The sequence below is a fragment of the Meriones unguiculatus genome, chromosome 7 (assembly GCF_030254825.1).
Source record: "Meriones unguiculatus strain TT.TT164.6M chromosome 7, Bangor_MerUng_6.1, whole genome shotgun sequence".
NCBI classification, from domain to species: domain Eukaryota; kingdom Metazoa; phylum Chordata; class Mammalia; order Rodentia; family Muridae; genus Meriones; species Meriones unguiculatus.
The window spans coordinates 94,137,149-94,157,463 of NC_083355.1; the positions used below are offsets into that span (position 1 = coordinate 94,137,149).

A 20,315-nucleotide genomic window follows, 5' to 3' on the forward strand; every position below is an offset into this window, starting at 1 on the left:
GTGCCGGGGCCGCCTGGCTCGGGAGCGCGTTCGCGCCCCGCCTCGCCTCTTTCAGGGGCGGGAGCGAGGGCTGCGGCGCAGGCCCCGTCCGGCCGCGCGGGGGACCTCGCGAGGGGCGGCGGGAGTGCGCGGTCGGGGGCGCGCGGCCGGGGAGCATGGGTCTGCGAGCGGGGTCAGCGGCCCTCGTGTGTTCCCCCTACCCCCGGCCCCCACCCCAATCCCTCCCCGAGGGGCCCCTCGGCGCTCACGGACTCGTCCGGGCCCCGCGGGTGGCTCCTTTGATCTGGCGGCCTCCCCCGCCCCCAGTCCCCCGCCGCTGTCGCCGTCGCGGCCCCAAGCGAATTCCTGTCCCGGCAAAGTTGCCGCCCGGCGCTTGTGCGGCCCCGCGCGGCCGCTGCGGAGGGGCGGGGAGGCTGCGGCGCCACAGTAGCGCTCCCCGACGGCGCGGCTGGCGGCTACGCGAGCGGCACGGGTCTCTGGGACCCAGGCAAAGCTGTGCGTGCAGCGAGGTAGGTAGGTTCGCCAGGCGGCTTTGCAGGGTCCCGGCGTTGCCTGGGACCGGGAACCCGCCGCACTGCTCTTAGGACTGTCAAAACCAGGAGACCACACAAGCCACAGCCCCTCCTAGGGCAGCGGGTGGGTGGGGTGGGGGAGGCTTGGGTGCAGAGGTCGGAGAAGCCGTCCTGCAGCTGGTGTCGCTCGCTGATCGCTGGGGAAGGCCCAGCTCCCACTGGCAGACCGTTGGGTTGGGGCTTCACAGCAAGCAGCAGAGCGGCGACGTCTGAGCAATTAGGACCCCAGAGTTGAGGCACAGCCCTGGAATCCTAACGATCCGGGTGGGGCGATGCGTTTAGGACGGAGGATGCAATCAAGGGGATGCCCACCTGGGAGGGACGCAGGAGGGAGCCTGGAAGCGAATCTGGTGGCCGTGGAGAGGGTGGCCAGTATGCCAGCTGCGCTCAGGAGTGGCTGGAGCCGAATGAAACTCTGAGCCTCACTGGGTTTTGTTGTTTCGAAGTTACTCCTGTTCTCCATGGCAGCAGAACCGAATGGTTGTGACCCCGGCTTGACAACCTGAGTCCGAGGTCGGCCAATGAGCTGTAACACTGGCAATTTCGCATGAACCAACTAAGAAGGTGCCTGCCTGATACATGATAAATACTGAAATGTTAGCCAACAGAATCCTAGGCCCTGAGTGGCTTCTAATAAAGCTGCATTTACTAGACAAGAATTTTTCTGGTATAAATACTTACACATCTACCCCAGATGTTTTGCCTTGCAGCCATCCTTTTGACAGATGAAATGCGACTTTGAAGATAGTTTGTTCATTCATTCACTCGTTCATTCATATTTGTCTCCATGCCAATAACTGCTACTCCGCTCCACGCCCCTCCCCCTGGTCTGGACTGTCTGAATAGCCAAAGGGATCTTGCTGTGTCTGTCTAGTCTTGTTCTCACATTTTTCCCACCCTTTACTGCCATGAAACCGACATCTTTTCTAATTTTGACCAATTTCACTGAGGCACAGTTTGATATAATAAAATATACCCATTTTTTTTAGGGGCTGGGGAGATGGCTCGGTGGTGAAGAGAACACTGGCTGTCCTGGAACTCACAGAGACCCACCTGATCTGGCTTTCAGGTGCAAGGAATAAAGGCATAGACTACCATGCCTGGATTTACAGTGGTTTGAATGAGAATGGTCCCTGTAAGCACGTATGTTTGAATAGTTGGTTCTCAGCTGATAGAACTGTTTGGGAAGAATTAGGAGGCGTGGCTTGTTGGAAGAGGTGTGTCACTGTCGAGGGTTCTGAAGTTTCAAAAGACTCAAGGAATTCCCAGTGTGCCTTCTGCTTCCTGTTTGTGGATTGGGATGAGATCTCTCAGTTACTGCTCCAGCAGCATGCTGGCCTGTCTTCTGCTATGTGCTCTGCCAGGATGGTGGTAGACTCCCATTCCTCTGAAACTGGAAGTTCCCAAATAAAGTCTTCTATAAGCTGCCTTTGGTCATGGTATTTTCTTAGAGCAACAGAAAATTAAGCTAATACAACCCCTGTCTGGAATTCCAGTTTTAGGGGTTCTGACACCCATTTCCCGGCCTCTAATGAGCACTATGCATGCACACACACACACTCACATGCACGCATGCAAATAGATAAAATTTAAAATAACATATATCCACTTTAACTGTATGGCCCAGTGAATTATAAGAAATGTATAGATACAACTGGGCGTGGTGGCACCCACCTTTAATCCCAGCACTTGGGGAGGCAGAGGCAGGTGGATCTCAGAGTTTGAGGCCAGCCTGGTCTACAAATCAAGTCCAGGTGACAGCCAAGGCTACCTCAAGAAACCCTGTTCCGAAAAAGGAAGGAAGGAAGGAAGGAAGGAAGGAAGGAAGGAAGGAAGGTGTATAGATTCATACCAGTGAGATGGTAATGGTAAAGGGACTTTCTGTCAACCACCCGAGTTCCATCCCTGGACTCCACAGGGTGGAAGGAGAAGCAGTTTGTACAATTTGTTCTCTTATGTCTACTTAAGGCGTCATGCAAGCATTTTTAAAAGTGCACGAATGTGACTATCATAGCTGTGACGTAGAACCTTCCTATGTCTCTTGCTTCCTCTGTGCAATATGAAGAAATTGCATGAAAAATGGGGGGGGGGGCAGTGTATCCTTACCATTCCTCTCATGATCCACTGTCGTTGAGCTATATTGCTACACGTTGTAGCAACCAGTAGTAAAGCAAAATGACTCTTGTCTATTGGAATGTAAATGCTGTCCTGCCTCGTGGAAATTCAGTTGATGTCTACGTGAAGTATGGAAGAAATCAGTGTGCCTTCATTTGCACCTTCATTCCTAATACGGCTCATCTGCAAATTTCTGTTCTTCTGTATCTTACTTGCTCATTAATGAGTTAGACTCTTTTGCATGTGCTTATTTTTATTTCTACAAAAAAAAAAAAATCATGATGCTAGACAGTGGTGACCTTTAATTCCAGCATTTGGGAGGCAGAGGTAGGTGGGTCTGTGGGTTTGAGACCAGCCTGGTTTAAAGAGTTCCAGGACAGCGAGGGCTACGTAGAGAAACTATCTCAAAAAACCAATCACCCTCCAAAAAAATTTACTTTATGTATGCATATTTCGGCGGCATGTATGTCTGTGTGCCACATGCATGCCTAGTGCCTGCAGTGGCCACGAAAGGGTACTGGATCCCCTGGAACTAGTCATAGTTGTGAGCTGCCACGAGGGTGCTAGGAATCAGATCCAGGTCCTCTGGAAGAACAGCTAGGGCTCTTAACCATTGAGCCACCAACTTTTAGTGAATTTGTTGGTTTAGGTTTTAGGGTTTTGTTGTTGTTAGTTTTTTAGGACAATTGTCGCATGTGTATGTGTGTGTGTATGTATTTGCATTTGAGGTTGGATGCTCTTCATTCTATTTGCCAAAGCAGGGTCTCTCTGAACAAGGAACTTACAGGTTCATCTAGTCTGGCTACTTGGCATTGGTGGGTGCTGGGAATCTCAACGCTGGCTCTCATACTTGAGTGGCAAGCACTTTATTCAGCAAACTACTTTCCCAGCTCTATCATTTTCATATTTACTTCTATAACCCATTTTAATTATTGTATATGAAGGTTAAAGGTCATCCTCCCTCCCCATATGGGTATTTGGTTGCTCCAGTTGCACCAATTTTATTTTCTTCATTGAAGTACTGTGGACCTTTTGTTGAAAATCAAGTGACATTACATTTGTGTCTGCCTTTGGACTCTGTCAAGCTTAGTGATCCACAGGCCCCCTAAAGCCAAGACCACCAGTGTTTTGGTTTTGTTTGTTTTAAAGGCTTCAGGCAGTATGAGCCATTTTCAAACTTGTTTAGACTATTCTAGGTCCTTTGAGTTTATATACAAACTTTATCGACTTGTCAGTGTTCACACAAAAGCTTGCTATCTTTTTCAACTCTCACAATTTATTTTTTCTAGCCAGCAAGATGGCTCAGTTGGTAAGGGCACTTTGCCATCAAGCCTGATATACTGAGTTCAGATCTGGGATCCCACAATGATAGTGATGTCTTTCTACAAACTGTCCTCTGACAAACTGCCTCTCTAGCCTTGCCCACTGGTTGTTCCCCCTGCCCTCAAATTTGCAATGATCCTCCTGCCTCTGCTTCCCAACTGAGGTCTTCTTTTACCGAAATCTGTCACAGACTTTCCACTTCCTCCGATGAGTTTTCTGTGTTACCCGTTTCTGTCATCACGTTGGGTTTTTTACTCAGGCCCTTTAAAATGATGTGTTCACATACTGTCCACATCTTTTCATCGCTGTTGCTGACAATGTCCAGCACATTTGCTGGCATCGAGTTAAAACCTGATATTTATTGGTTGAAGGAATAAAGGCAGGTGTCTGTATTTCTAAATTATTTTATTAGGGTAAAACAGTATTTGTGGGATGATTCATTTCAAGTAGGGCCTTTAACTCTTAACATGCACTCTGAAAATTGATATCCTTCACAACCTACTGTGTATAGCTTCACAGTCATCTGATATAAAATGCTACAGAAGAGTGATAATTGTAAGACATTACTAAAATTAAAAAGCTCACGTTCCCAAATAAGAACATTACAGCAATGGAAAGGGTTAGCATCAGAGGACCCCTTGAAGATTCTAGTTGGCAGCAACGTGGACAGTGGGAAAGCGTGGATCAACAGGACCGCCCTGATTTAGCTCTCCCACAGACACCTGTTCTCTTTCCCCCATCCCTTGTTAGCTGCCTTTGCACAGAGAGTGATCACTGAGACTGTGGGCATGCAGGCTAAACTAATAGGAGAGGTTTCCATGTCCTGTGAAGAAAAACCAGTAAGGAAGCTCTCAAGTCCAACTACTGGCTAAACTAATCCTGAGGCACAATGTTGAAGGGGACGTAAGTAATTCACGACTCCACCCCTCCCGGTACATCCTCCACTTGGTTGGGTCCACCAGGATTCTGCACAAGAATCCTGGGATTTGTTCTAACCTTTGAGTTGACTGGAGTTCCTCTGCACTCAGGAAGAGGGCAGGCGGTAAAGAAGCAGTGAGTAGCACATCAGGGCGCTGTTCCTACAGGCGCCTTTCACTCCACCTCCCACAACTGCTCCAAAAGAAGAAAGCTTTAGACATTGCTTCATTAAGAACAGTGACTGCAGGGCAGAGCCACAGCATTCTTCAGGGTTAGTTTATTATAATTCATCAGAAACAATTAACAGTTTAAGGCCACACCATAGTAAACAAATTCTTGCCCACAGCTCCCCCAACCAAGCTGCTCCTAAGGGTGAGCTGTGAATGTGAAATCTTCAGACTCTGCAAAGATGAAAATGGTCACTTTGACTAGGGCTTAATCTGGATCCTTGTGTTTCCTTCCTAGAAATGCTTCAAACCAAAAGCAGCTTGGAAGTCACTGAAAACTACAACAGGAACAATAGTATTTTGTAGTCAAGATAAGGGAAAGGATCACGGGCAGGCCCTGGCATTTCTCTTTTTTCTGTGCTCTCTTTAGTTGGCTTTCTGGCTGGACACAGCAGTTGGCTAGATGCCCGAGCACACATTTCATGTGGATAAGGCAGAGGGGAGGAAGGACATGCTTTTCTCCACATGGAAGGTATTTTGATTGACCGGCTTAATGGATTAAGATGCCTGCTGGGCACTGAGCTTACTGTTAAGCAGGTAATAGCTCATCCATAGGTTCTGGGTCCAGGGATGGGCAGGTGGGGTGCCAGCTATAGATTCTTTGATAAAGTGCCAACCAGAATTCATATTCATAAACCTCTCCCTTCATAGCTCCAGGATAAGGTGAATTTACCTGTAAGAAACAACTCCACAGCTCCTGATCATCATAGCACAGGCAGAGAGGAAAACTGCTGCTCTCTTCCTTTTCCTAACTAGCCCCATATTTGAAGCAAAGAGACACAAACACCCAGCTGTTTCTTACCTACAACTCTGGGGGAACAGTGCTCTGGCATCATGTCATAGCAATCCACTCTTTTTTCTTTCCCCTTTCTTTCTTTCTGGTGAGATAAGAGTCTCCCTTTGTAACACAGGATACTCTAGAATTCGAAAACATCCTCGTATGTCTCCTGAATATTGGGATTATAGGTATGCACCATACCTGACCCACAGCAGCCATTTTACACAGGAGGACCAGCTTTTATTCTTTTTTTATGAGGTCTTGTCAGAATACTACAAATAATTAGGCAGCGTCATCAATTTGGAAAAACAGGGTGGTAGTAGATATCATTTCCTGCTTTATCCAAAAAAAGTTAGGAAATCTAAATCAGCTTTTTGCAAGGTATATTACTCAGCAGTGGTAATCTGTCCATGCCCTACCGGTCATCAGAGACTCACCTATGGATGCCCTTCACTAAGAAGGGGAGAAACACTGAAATGCATGGCTGTGCATGCAAGGAACGGCCTGCCTACACTACAGCTCTCCAAATGCTGCACTAGGACACGGCAGTCTTCTCTGGAGCCAGAATCCCAACCACCAAGAAGCAGAAGACACCGAATGGGGACTAAAGGATCAGAGGCAGAACACCACGAGGATGCTCCACCCTTCAGCTTATGAAAGGGTGTGGGCCAGAAGTGAGGACACAAGGGAGAGGCTTGATTCTGAAACCCTGCCTGGACCAGAAGAGTTAAAGACAGTGAATGAAGGACAGGAGAGGGCTGGATCCTTTAAACAAAGACAGTCTAAAGAGAGACAGTCACTGCCCTTGGGCCACATCTTCTGCATGATTCTGATGATCTGGTTTCTGATGTGAGATGAGAAATGGGTCTCATAACCACTAAATGAGGAAGTACAGCCACCAATGAAAAGCATGAGGCAAAGCACAGACAGCTTGGTGGTGATGGCTGACTTACGTAGGTTTGAATCTCTTTAAGGCCCAGACCTCTACTCTTTCTCAGATGCTGAACTAATATACCCTTGTATCTCCCCCAAATTGGGATAATGATCTATGACTTGACTGGACCTGAGATTTCTATTACAGATTTACAAATAACCAGCCACATATAATGTGTATATACCATTTTGTCCTCTAGAAAGTAGAGACCAAGGATAGCTCACAGTTTTGTGTCTTAAAAAAAACCTTGTAATTTAATTACATTTAGCCTGAAATAAACTTTACACAAACTAAGTGATACATCTATAAAAATTTAAATGCCTATAATAGCATTTTAATTTGAAGTGATTTTATGTAAGCCAAAAGACTAGTAGGTATGTTCATTGCTTCAATTTGTTACTTTTGTAAGCCCTATGTCTACATTATTAAATAGTAACTGCAGTGCAAAATACTTGGTATTCCAGTGGGATTCTCCAGGGGGAAAAGAAGCAAGGTGTTCGAGCTTTACAGAACTGACTTATGAAATCTTTATAAATATAGTTCTTGATTCTTTCTGTGGTTTTTATTTATTCTTTTTCTGTCTCTCTCTCTCAGCAGGTTTCACTACTGTAGCCTTGGCTGTCCTGAACTTCTGTATGTACACCAGGCTAGCCTCGAACTCAGATCTTCCTGCCTCTGCCTTCTGGGAGCTGGATTAAAGGGATAGGTTACCATACCCAGCTTGTTCACCCATTTCTGTTCTTTAAAAAAATTCATATACAACCTTAAAACATCTCAAGGGCTGAAAGCTCACAGATGTGAAGAGAACCAAAGAGAACTGGGACCCAGGGCATGAGAACAGAGCTTCACAGACAATACTGCTGATATCTTCTCTTTCACCTATGTGCAGCTGACAATAAGGTCTCCGAGAGAACTTGGTTTGGGCATCTTTATCAATAACAAGAATAATCTTAAAGAATGACATATAAAATGTACTTTTAAACAGGTTTTTGTTTTCCATTCTATTCTCAATCTTTCCCTATAACACTTGATCACTACTAAAAGACAAATCCATCTTCAGTACAATAAAGCCAAAAGTTCTCTTCAATTAAGCTTTGGTCAAAAGAAACAACTTTAAAATGGCGCTCTTCAGATGTGTTCTTTGGTCAAGCAGCACAAAGTCTAGAAGGAGTCCCTGACCCAGTGGAGACAGGCTATTCCAGTTTAGGAAAGAGGTATTTGATCAGAATTTCTCAAAGGGGAAAAAATAAAATAAAATGGAAGCACAAGAGAAGGAAGCCCCAGATGCTGGGTAAAATCATCTTAGGACAGGAGGAGTGGAACAACTGGCATTTGGAAGAGCACTGTTCAAGTGCGGTCAGCATCTACACGGAAAACTTATACCATTAATGGTGAAGTGGAACATGAGCAAAGATCTGACCAATACTTGCCTTTATCGGGTCAAATCCTAATCTGGACCCAGAAGCAGCCAGAGGCTGGAACAATGTTGAGGTGGGAAGCATTAAGGTTAGATGTGGGAAAGAACCAAATATTTGGATCCATCTTCAGCCTATGACTGTATGAAGAAAGATCTGATAATGAGTGGATTGTTGGGTGACCAGAATAAAAAAAGAGACCAGTCTTGGGAGGGGTGGCCAGGGGAAGTCACATAATAAATCTTTCGGTACTGTTAACATTTAACTTAAGACTAAAGACACAATGCTTTGGTTGATTAACTTGACTGGTTAAATAAGGGTTACAACGGGGGCACCTCTGAGACCTGGATGGGAAGTCAGCAGAAGGCACTTGCTCCCCAGGGAGGGGCCAGTGAGTCTCGAGGCTGGGAGCCAGGGCCAGAAGTAAGTCTAGATGGATCCAAGCCCATGAGGCGGCTGGAGTGGGGAAGACCTGTTTCAGAAGCCACAGGCAAGGGTCAGCATGATTTCACAAGTAAAATAGTTATAAAATAAAACATTTTTTAATGGACAAAGTAATCATTTATATATATATATATATTTATATATAAAGGTGAGACTTAGCAAACAAAGGAAGAATGTGAAGCAGTTTGTTTTTTTACTATTTACAAAATGCTATTTGGAGTGGAGGTGGCCACCTTCAGTAGCTTCAGAAATGTCTTTCACGTGAGGTGGTCCCTGAAGTGTGGTTCCTGGAACTGGCTCAGAGAGGCCACACGCTGTCCTGGGAGTGAGTGCCCCCTCTAGGAGCACCAGAAAGGCTCAGTCTTCTGTCTCCTCGTAGGTAGTCTCGTCAAAGGGCCTGTCCAGCAGAGGCACTAGCCGGCGGCGTGAGTACTTCAGCTGCAGCAGGTCCCCAACTTCATCTATCTCCTTCAAAGCCTAAAGCACACCAGACAGAGGTCAGTGGGCCCAGCAGGGTACCAGTGAGCACACCCAAGGCTCTCCTGAGCTGAAACAGTGGCAAGGCTATCTTGGTGGGACATGCTGAATCCAAGCACAAAGGTGCGGCAGGAACAGCATCTGAACAAGAGCTCAGGCCTGGCCGTGAAAACGGACTGTAAGTATCCAACTATACACTACAAAGGCTTAAAAGGCTCTTGTATGAAAGAGACTGGGCTTCCTGTTGGGATTATATCTATAATTCTTTCTGAAAATGCACACCTTAAACAGGGTGCAGTGGTCCATGCCTTTAATCCCACATCCAGGGAGGCAGAGGCATGGGAATCTCTGTTGAGTTTGAGGCCAGCCTGATCTACAGAAAGTTCCAGGACAGCCAAGGCTACACAGAGAAACCCTGTCTCGAGATAAAAACAAACAAACAAACAAATAAACAAATAAATAAAATAAAATAAAATAAAATAAAATAAAATAAAATAAAATAAAATAAAATGCACATCTTGGGTCTCTGATTGGCTCAACAGGTAAAGGCACCTTAAACTCAGCTTCACTTGAGCTCAATCCCCAGGACCCACATAATGCAAAGTATCAACGCCTGCACCTTGCCCTTTGATCTCCATATGCAAGTAAAACACAATAAATTAAGTATAAAAATATTTTAAAGAAAATGTGTATTTTAGAACTGTTTACTAGCACACTGGTGAATTTGCCTGCTCTTTCATTTTTGAAGCCAGTATGCGGAAACAAAACACTAACAGTATTCCTTTTGTATTTCAACATAAAAATATTATTTATTCTAAAACGTAAACATAAAGAGCAAGAACTGAACTTCACTTTGCTATCAGAACAGTGCTGCCCCTGAGGCCAGGCTTAACTGAAGACGACCTGGGCAGTTAGCTCTGACCTTCAGAAGAGAGAACCCATTGGCCATTTCTTTCCTTTACTCTGACAGATTTATAAATTTGAAACAAAGGCATACATGACTTAAAACACAAAAGAAAGGACATTCATGAACTGTGACTTCAGGAGTCCCTATTATTTTTCTTCATCAGTGTGAAAAGGTAAGTGGTTAGAGATAGGCAATGAGCCAAAACAAACTCACAATGCCCAAGGCATCTAGGTAAGAGTTCTGTTCCCATATCAAGTATTTCACACAAGATTTTTGATTTCATGTTATTTGATGTGAAATATCAATAAACTTCCCAAGTTGATCTGGAACTCCTGAGCTCAGTGATCCTTCTGCCTCAGCCTTCTGTGCACCCAGGACTATGGGCATATGCCACCACATATGCCTCAGATAAGTTTTATCTATAGAAAGAACAAATCTGTAATAGAAACTGCTGGCCCTTGTGTGAGGTTATTTGGTTACATTAGGAGAAAAGAACTACTATATTGTACCATTTATTAGCAAACAATTACAGTGATCTCTGGCTCAAGGCATAGTTAGATAAGCTGGTAAGAGAAACATATATGCAGTACAGACTGAGGGAGGAAAAACACAGCTGCCCTCTCCACAGCTGATGTCATTATTCTTCCCAGTATGTGGAAAAATAAATATTGAAGTATGATCTAGATTCTACAGAACCCTACTTTTGAGAAGACGCATTCAGCGCTTCTAGTATAATCTTATCCCAGTGTGACTTTCAGCACTTCACTAGTTGTTTCTTTTTCTTCCTTACTTCCTTTTCTTTCCTTCTTTCTTTCTTTCTTGAGACAGTCCCTGTGTGACCCTGATTTGTCCTGGACTTGCTTTGTAGACCAGTCTGGCTTCAAACTCAGAGATGTGCCTGCTTCTGCCTCCCAAGTGCTGGGACTAACCCCCACACTCAGCATGTTTACTGCTCCGCATACCTGCTTTCCCCTAAGTTCTCATAACCACCAATGTATTTTCTGACACTGCAGAGCCACCCACTGTGGACATTCCTTATTAGTGCAAACCTAAGACACAGATTCTGTGTCTGGCTTCTTTCACTTAGCTCATTTTGAAGGTCTGTCCAGGATGCAGGGGTGGCAGCTTCACCACCCTGGTGAAAGAGGCAACCTGTCTAGTGGTGCTTGCTTTACAAACTTCCCTCTGTGTACTGCCTGCCCTGGCTTATGTTAGCAATCCGCTGAGCAGATGCTAAGGCATTTTCTCAGCGCTCCTGGGGACCTTGTGCTGGCGTTCACCTGCTGCTTTAGTTGCTGTAATTAGATTTAAAGCTGGTAAGTATGAGTCCTCCAACTTTCATTTTCAATACCATTTCAGCTCTTTGGGAGAACTGACAATTCCATATAAACTTGAGGACCAGCTTTTCCTTTTATGCAAAAAGTCTAACTTGAATTCTGACTGAATTTGTACTGGATCTTTAAATGACTGACTATACTGACATTCTAATAACATTCATTCTCTTAATCTATAACCATGAACTGTCTTTACATTTACTTGAGTTTTCAGCCATGTTTTACAGTTTTTGGCATACAAATCTAAATGCTTATTGCGTCTTTTTTTTTTTTTTTTTTTTTTGAGATGGCATCTCACTATGCTGACAAGACTGGTTTCAAATTCCTTAGATCAAGGGATCTTCCTGCCTCTGCCTAAACAGCTGAGACTACAGGTGTATAAAACCACACCCAGCTTATTAAGGATAAATTTAACTAGTTTACAAGGTAAAGACTTCCTTGGTTAAACTTATTCTTAGTTGCCTACCTGACCCAGATGTTCAGACTAAAACAGGGCCCTGTACATACTCATTCTAGCCCTGAACTTGTGATCCTTCTGCACAGCCTCCCAAGTATTGGAACTAAGGTTGACACCACCATATCTGGCCTGAGACTCCCTTTTCATTTGGTTACTGATGGAATATAGAAATACTAATGTGGTACAAGGTATTTTTTTTTTACCTACCAACTTTGCCAAAACCATTTATTAGCTTTAATAGTATTTTTGTATATTGTGTGTATTCTAAGGGTAAGATGGGTTTTTAGGAAAAGAGAGAGAGAGAGAGAGAGAAAACCCCCACTATTATGTGGCTGAGTAAGGGAATATTCTTGGACAGCTGATACACTTGTCCTTCGCATTTTTAAGAAGAGCTTTATTGAGTCTGTATTTTATGTGCTGATTTTATGTATTATTTATGGATATACTCTTAACACATGCACACATGTAACAACCACAACAACAAAAAGAGGTCATGAATTTGAATAAGACCAAGATGGGAGGGGTTAGAGGGAGTAAAGAAAAGTGGAAATGTAATTATAATGCCCCCCCATCAGTGCAGAAAATTTTCAGTAAAAATGAGAAAAGCTATGGAAAACTATCTAAAAAGCATAACCCAACTAGAGAAAAAGAAATGGGATCAACAAACTGGACACATGTAGGTAATGTCAAAATGTGGTGGGAGCAGGCTCACACACAGCACCTGCAGTTGGCCATACTGGAGCTTGTACTGGACACTCAAAGAATGAAGAGGAATCACTAGTAAAGTGTTAAAAAAAAAAAACAAAAAACAAAAAGAACCCTGAACATTTTTTTTGTTTTGTTTTCTTATTTTTTTTTTTTTTTTCAGAAAGTTTTTGTTATGTATCCTAGGCTGTTTTCAAACTTGAAACCCTCCTGCTTCAACTTAAATGCTGGGATTATTAAAACCACTTAGTATTATTATATTTTTGTTGTTTGTTTTGTTTTTGTGTTGTTTTTTCTTTTTTTTTTTTTTTCCGAGACATGGTTTTTCTATGTAGCCTTGGCTGTCCTGGACTCACTTTGTAGACCCAGCTGGCCTTGAACTCATAGAGATCCACCGGCCTCTTTCATCCCAAGTGCTGGGATTAAAGGCGTGCACCATCATGCCCATCTCCAGGGATATATTTTTAATGAGAGAAATTTCATTTTATAGATATAGGGAAGAAAGGTCAAAAGACCTTCAGCTGTTAAATAGAAAATGTTAGCTGGGCATGGTGGTGTACCCCTTTAATCCCAGGATTCAGGAGACAGAGAGAGGTGATCTTTGTGAGTTAGAAACCATCTGGTTTACATAATGAACTTCAGGACAGCCAGAGCTACATAAGGAAACCTTGTCTTAAAAAAACAAAACAAACAGATGTCAACCAAATTATTATAATACTTTAAAAAGCAAGCAATGACAAAATTCCTTAAGATTAGTGGATCTTAGCTGATCTCCTGGCACAGGTATGTAATCTCAGTGCTTTGGAAGCAGGGACAGACAAGTCCCTGGGAGTTGGAGAGCAGTCTGTGTCCAACTAAGAAAAACAAATAAAAAGCACAACATCATGACCCCCAAACCACAACAAAACCATTACCAGTTTAAAGAACTTTGCGAGCTGTGTGCTTTTGTGTATGTATGTATGTGGTGTGCCCAGGGAACACCCAAGCAAGGCTCCTTTAAGTAGAGCTGTGACCAAAGTGCAGCAGCCACACAAGGAGGAAAGGGTGAAGTAAGGAAAATTTCTGAGCGTAACATAGAGAAAGCGTAAATTAGAAACAGCTGGAGAGGAAGGAGACTTGTCCTGCTCTAGATTGTATCACAGGGGAGACAACAGTACAGTTGGAAGCTCATTTGAGAGAGGAAGCTCACACCTACAGTCCCAGCAGCCAGGAGGCTGAGGCAGAGGATCTATCTCTAGGGTAGGTGCATAGTGAGTTGTAGGACCCTGCCACAAAGCAATACAGAGGAAGCTGCACAGTCCTCCAGAACTCGGAACTGGATTTGGAGGATGGTTTGGAAGATGCTGCTTTCAAATAGCCATTTTAAATAGCATTTTAAAATGCCTGTCACTGTCTCACCAGTAAGATCCTAGGTGCTCAAGAACATCAGGTGATTAATACCGTCTGATACACAATTCCTTTTACTACTGAACAGAGGCACTTGAACAGAGGTACTTACAGTATCAAGTATTTCTTTGGTATGAGCTGCTGACAAGCAAAATCTGGCTCTGGACTCAATGATCGGGGTAGCAGGAAATCCCACCACAACTACACCAACATTCCGCTTCAGCATCTCCCTTCCAAAGGCGCTACAAAGGGAAAACAAGAAATGAAACCATGAAGCAGCTGGGCATGAGGGTATATGCCTTTAATCCCAGCCCTTGTTCTAGGCTGGCCTGGTCTACACAGTTCTAGGACAGACAGTGCAACACAGAGAAATCCTGCCTCGAAAAAGAAAAACCACCACAAAAAACAAACAAGGAAGTGTTAAATAGCAGCCAGTACCAGGGCTTGCTGGCCGGATATCTGATGACATAGGTGTATACACTTAAAACTGATGGTTCTAAAAATTGTTTATTCAGTTTTCTGGTAGTCATTCCTTCACAAAGGTGGAGAAATGTAACTAGCAAAAACCAATTCTGATAAAGTTTGCTTTAGGCCTGTTTCTGAAATATAACAGTGGTTAATATTTCAAAATAAATGTGTTAAAGCCTCAGTCCTCTTTCAGCAAGTTTGCAGACTGTGAAGAGGGAGGACCTTTATAACAGGGACATCTCTCTGCTGTAGCCAGAGTGGCTGGCTGACTAGAATTGGCCCTCTAGACCAGAAATTAAAAACAAAAAGCCATACTTGGGACTAAAGCTGCCTCTGGGGTACAGGCTGTTTTGAGGCTCTGTAGGCTAGTGGGTTACTCAAACTCCAAAATTTTTGTACAAAACTTCACCACAGCTGTCTTGTGGCCTTATTCTACACCCGAATCTTGACTAAATAATGAATTCTAACTTGGCTTTGTTTACCAAACTATGCTGTTTTTAATCTTTCCATTGGCTTATGCGACTCTTTCTTTTTCTTTTTCTGTTTTTTTAAAGTCTTCCCTTAATTTGCTCACAATGTTTGGGAATAAAAAGAGACTACCCATGGCAGGTATGGTGGCACTGAAAGGGTTAGACTAATTTTGTAACCTGTATGTCTTCTAAAGCCTATAGTTCTGAGTTTTAGGTCCAGGTTAAGCTAAAGCCTCTTAGTACCTTTCCAGAGAATGGAGGAATGTGACCCTATCTGTGAGGACAGATATAAAAAAAGGCAAGCAAGCAATGACCTTCACTCAGCAAAAAGAAGGACCAGACCCTTGTCTTTGAGATAGCATTTCTTAGCAATGAACCTAGACTTCTTCTGAGTAGATTTGACCTCCAGCCAAGAGCCCTCAGCCCTAATCTTCAAGGATGAGCTAACTACCCACCCCCACATTCAACTGCAGCTGCATCCACACTTGGCAGAACTGGCCAAGCTTGAGCACCTAAGACTAACCAATTATCTTACTTTATAGCTTCCTCATCCAATCCTAAATTGCCAAGACTGCAACTTCAAATCTCCCGCAATTTTTCTTTTAAAAACCTAAAGGCCTTTGTCTCCCGGTGCCACTCTTTGCTGACCAGCAGGGGTGACCCCATTGTGCAATGGTTAATAAACCTCTTGCTTGGTCTGGGGGAGTTTCTGGGAAGGGCGCGATCTTGAACTCCTGAGCTGTGAGACCCCAGGTCTTACAGCGCACACCTTTAATCTCAGCGCTTGGGAGGCAGATCTTGATCTAGTGAGTTCCTGGCCACCCAGGGCTACACAGTGAGATCTTCTTTCAAAAATCAAGCAAGGGAAAAAAACCAAAACCAAAACCAAAACCAAACTCTTGCCCATGTAGCAACACAGGAAGACCAACTAACTTTTCCCCAATTCCAACCCCAGTATATTCTGTCTAATGACCAGTTTTTGACCTTCCACAAAATGTACCCAATTTTGGCCGGCATGTAGAGCATCAAAGGCACCACAGGGGAATCTTCATTGCCATAAATGATGAATCCCATTTCCTTCAGGCGTCTCCGGAAATACCTGGTGTTCTCAGCCAACTGTTGTATACATTCCTTGCCTAGGAAAAAAAACAAAACTAAAGTAAACTAAGAAATAGAAGAAAAAAGAAGTATTTTCCCTGCCTTTTTTTATCTAGTCAGGTCTTTTATTCTTATTTTCAGATAACTTTTACTGTGTAGTCTAGATGTCCTTGAACTCTTGGAATTCTTGCCTCAGTTTCCCAAGTGCTGGTATTACAGGCATGTGCTACCAAACTTCTTTCTTCCAACATAAAATAGTTTGCACACTAACCTGTATAGAATATAAACATAAATGTGCCTCACTCTATTGCAAATACTTTCACACACATTGCCAGATGTCAAATTTTGAGTCACTTTCCTTAAAACTTTTATCAGAGAGCAAAAGCCTATCTAGGACAAAAATATAACATAAAAATATTTTTTAAATCACAATTTTAACTCTCTCTGGCTCAAAATACAAGTTTATTTTGCTTTGTTTGTTTTTGTTTTGTTTTTTTCTGTATAGCTCTGTCTGTCCTCAAACTCATAGATCCGCTGGCCTCTGTTTCCCCAGTGGTGGGATTAAAAAATGCATTTTAAAATGTTTCTCTAATTTCTAACTGAATAAATATCTGGCAAAGCACTGATATTATATTAGGTCAACCTAGGAACAGATGGCCAAACAAGATAATAAATTAAAAAAAAAATTAATTTGCACAATGCTAAAAATATTTTGTTTTCATTCAAAATACTGACGAGTAAGAGAAGGTTGGAGTAAATTACTCATGTTAGAAATTCAGTGAATTTGTATTAAAAAAAAGGATACAGTTCGTAAGATAAGACACACAGATAACTCAAATGTCCTTAGAATTAGAGCACTGACATATCCACTACAATTGAGAATCTATAGTAGATAAGCTGGAAACACGTAGCCTCAAATTAATATTTTTTTATATAATATAATAATTTCAAGTTGATCACTCAATGGTAGAGCACTTGCCAAGCACACACTGAGAACATGGGTTCAATCCCCAATACTTTATAAACCTGGTATAGGGGCATATACCTGTAATCCCAGAACTCAGGAGTTGTAGGCTAGAGGATCATGGGTTCATGGTCATCCTTAGCTATACAGCAACTCCACAGGGGAGGACAACAAACTCAGTCCTCATGTGAATAGATGAGCTGGGGTGTCTGGGTAGGGGGACTACCCTATTCTAAAGAATAAGGGAAGGTGGGATTGGAAGGAGAGGAGGGAGGTGCCTATGACCAAGATGTAAATTGAATTTATATATATATATATATATATATATATATATATATATATATATATATAAAGATCCTATCTCAGAATAAGAATCTCTTCTTAATATGATTTAAGCATCCCAGTTATAGCCAAATAAGGGAAGAATTACAACAATTGCTAATTAATAACAGCTTCACTAATCTGTTTTCAATGGGCTGCAAAAGAATGTACTACTTATATTTTACACATAATGAAACAAGTCTAGAGACGCCAAATTGTTTGGCACAAGGACTTTAAGCCAGCAGGAGGTATTTAGTTCCTAGTCTAAAAAGTTAACAAACACCAATAAGTTAACAACTGTTTTTCTTGTTTTTTGAGACAAGGGTTTCTCTGTATAGACCTGCCTGTCCTCGAACTCAGAGATATACCTACCTCTGCCTCAGATTAAAGGTGTGTGCCACCACTGGGTTACTAAAGTAACAGTTTTTCAAATTAAAGACAACCTGGAGGTGTTAGTTCTTTCCTTCTACTTTAAGGGACTGGGGAATTGAACTCAGGTCACCAAGCCTGGCAGTAAGCACCTTTAAGGGTTGAACTACCTTGCTGTTCAATTTTTCAAAATTTAAAACTTAGCTACTAGGAAACAATATTGCTGCTTTATTTTCTAAGTAGTACTTGTGGGCAAACACACTGGGTAGAAATTAATGAGTAAATGTATGCAACAAATGAAAAAGTTCAATGAACTTATTTTGATTAGCAAAATGGTACTGATGATAGAAGAATCATCACCGAGTAGGAAAAAAAATCAAGGTCAGTGCTATATAGAGAGAAGGAAGTCAACTGACTTTAAGTAGGAATTATAAAAATGAAGTGAGTTAGAAATGGCACGTTTGTTGTTCTTTTGAGACAGGTCTCACCTTGCCCAGATTAACCTGCAGCTTACTATGTAATACAGACTGGCCTCTAAGGCATGCCTAGACTCCTGCCTCAGTCTCCCCAGTTCTGAGATTACACATGTGAGTTACACCTTACTATGTTTATCCAGACTGGTCTGGAACTTGCAATGATTCCCAGGCTGGCCTTAAACTCTTCCTGCTCCTGCCTCCTGAGTGCTGGGATTACACTAACATACACTAAGTCCAGCCTGAAGTAGTCTGATTTTATCCTTAACAATGTAAACAAAAACAGACCTACCAGATGAAGTCATCAAGCTACCATGTCACTGGTTTTGATCCTTAAAAAATATGACTCAACCTGATACTTTAGAGACTAACAGGAAAAGAAGCACTCAAGCAAAGCTAGACGCACCAGTCAGCTGGCGCATGTTCACTGCTGTCATCCTAACTATCGAGATACTGATTTCTAACAAATACAACACACCAGCTACTGCAAGGATCTAAGTCCACTCCACCAAATGTTAGCTCAGTAGTTTGTGAGCACATTATTTAAGACAGACCCAAATAAACATGGACTTTCAGCACACATATATATTACACTTAAAATAACCTAATTCTTAACCCTCGCTGTCTCGAGAACACAGATGTGGGCCTGGAAAGACTGCTCAGTGGTTAAGGGCACCTCCTGCTCCTAACAGAGGACCCAAGTCAGGCAGCTCACAACTTCCTTGTATCTCGAACTCCAGGCTACCTGTTTGATAGCCTCTTCTGGCCTCAGGTCCCAGACTCCCATGGCGTATCCTCACAGACACATAAAAGAATAATCTTAAAACAACAATGACATGGAGAACTGTAAGACTTCTGAATTCTTCCTACTTTTCAGACAATCTTTTATTTCCTGGAGGAAATATATATATATAGTATTCGAAAAAGGGTTATTACTTTAGTACAGTTCTTTAAATATACTTGAATTTTATACATGAATATAATATGATCATGTCTCTCCCTCAACGGTATTTAAAAAAGATTAAAATTCTTTTACTTTTTTTAACATTTATTTATTTGTCTAGTGGCAAAGTCCAGGGAATATCTTTAAGGAGTTGGTTCTCTCCTGCTTTAGGTGGGTTCTGAGGAAGAAACTCAGAACAGCAGGCTTCACGGTAAGCATTTTTATCTGCTATCCAACTCCCCATCCTGAGAATCACTGTTGTATTTTGGTTTTGTTTTTCAAAATCTCTAGGACTGAAGCTAGAGATTTGTCCCAGGCCCTCACACAGGGACATGGCTTAACACTGTGCTACAATCGCTGCCCTAGAACACCATCTTTAAAAATCACGGCCAGAATAATCTTGAAGTTATTTTTATGTCTTAAATGGTTGGGGTGTGTGTGTGTATGTGTGAGTGTGTGTGTGAAGACAACTTTCAGGAGTCATTTTGGCCTTCCACCTTCAAAAGGCAAGGTCTCTTGTGTTTCTATTACTATGCTGATCCTTGAGCTTCAGGGCAACCCCACCACAGAAATGCTGGCAATGGTCTTTTCAGTGGGTCTTACGGGTGAGCTTTTTTACCCACTCAGACATCTCCCAGGTCCCAAGATCTTGAATCTGTATCAAATGTATTCTATCATTTAAAAATGAATTTTGATAGAGTCCTCCTCCCGTTTCTTGGGACTCTCATGATATCATCTTCTGTGTGAAGAAGCTCTCTACCAGCACTCACAGAAACCTCACAGCCTTTCTGGACAGACATTGCCTACAACAGATGGCTATAGACTCTCAATGAAATCTCAGTACAAAGCTCTTGCCAGGCAGTGGTGCGTGCCTTTAATCCCAGCATTGAGGAGGCAGATGCAGGCAGATCTCTGAGTTGAGGCCAGCCTGGTTTACAGAACAAGTACAAAAAGAAACCTTGTCTCGAATAACAACAGCAGCAACAACAGAAACCAGCAACAAAACAAAACAACAAAAAAAAACAGTTCTCATGAAAACTTCTAGGCCCTCATGGACAGATATTGTAGACCCTCCTACAACAGACAGCTTTAATGTAATAAGGCCAGGGCTGTCAAAGTAACTTGGCTCTTAACTATAATTCTGCTTTAATAGGCATACACGAGAGTCACCTGCTGAAACAGCAGAAAATTTCAGTTTAGATTTTTAAAGATTTATT

General features: G+C 42.6%; 1 protein-coding gene across 1 annotated transcript in view; it reads right to left on the minus strand.

Moving 5' to 3' along the window:
• Positions 1-4,398: 4,398 nt before the first annotated feature.
• The window catches only part of Sptlc2 (serine palmitoyltransferase long chain base subunit 2), a 79,698-nt gene continuing 63,781 nt past the window's right edge, over positions 4,399-20,315 (minus strand). Inside the window, exons 10-12 of the mRNA XM_021653254.2 lie at positions 15,931-16,066; positions 14,105-14,234; positions 4,399-9,203 (exon numbers count right to left, since the gene is read on the minus strand). Coding sequence (XP_021508929.1) covers positions 9,084-9,203; positions 14,105-14,234; positions 15,931-16,066 — 386 coding nt within the window. The 3' untranslated portion in view covers positions 4,399-9,083. The remainder of the gene's footprint in view (positions 9,204-14,104; positions 14,235-15,930; positions 16,067-20,315) is intronic.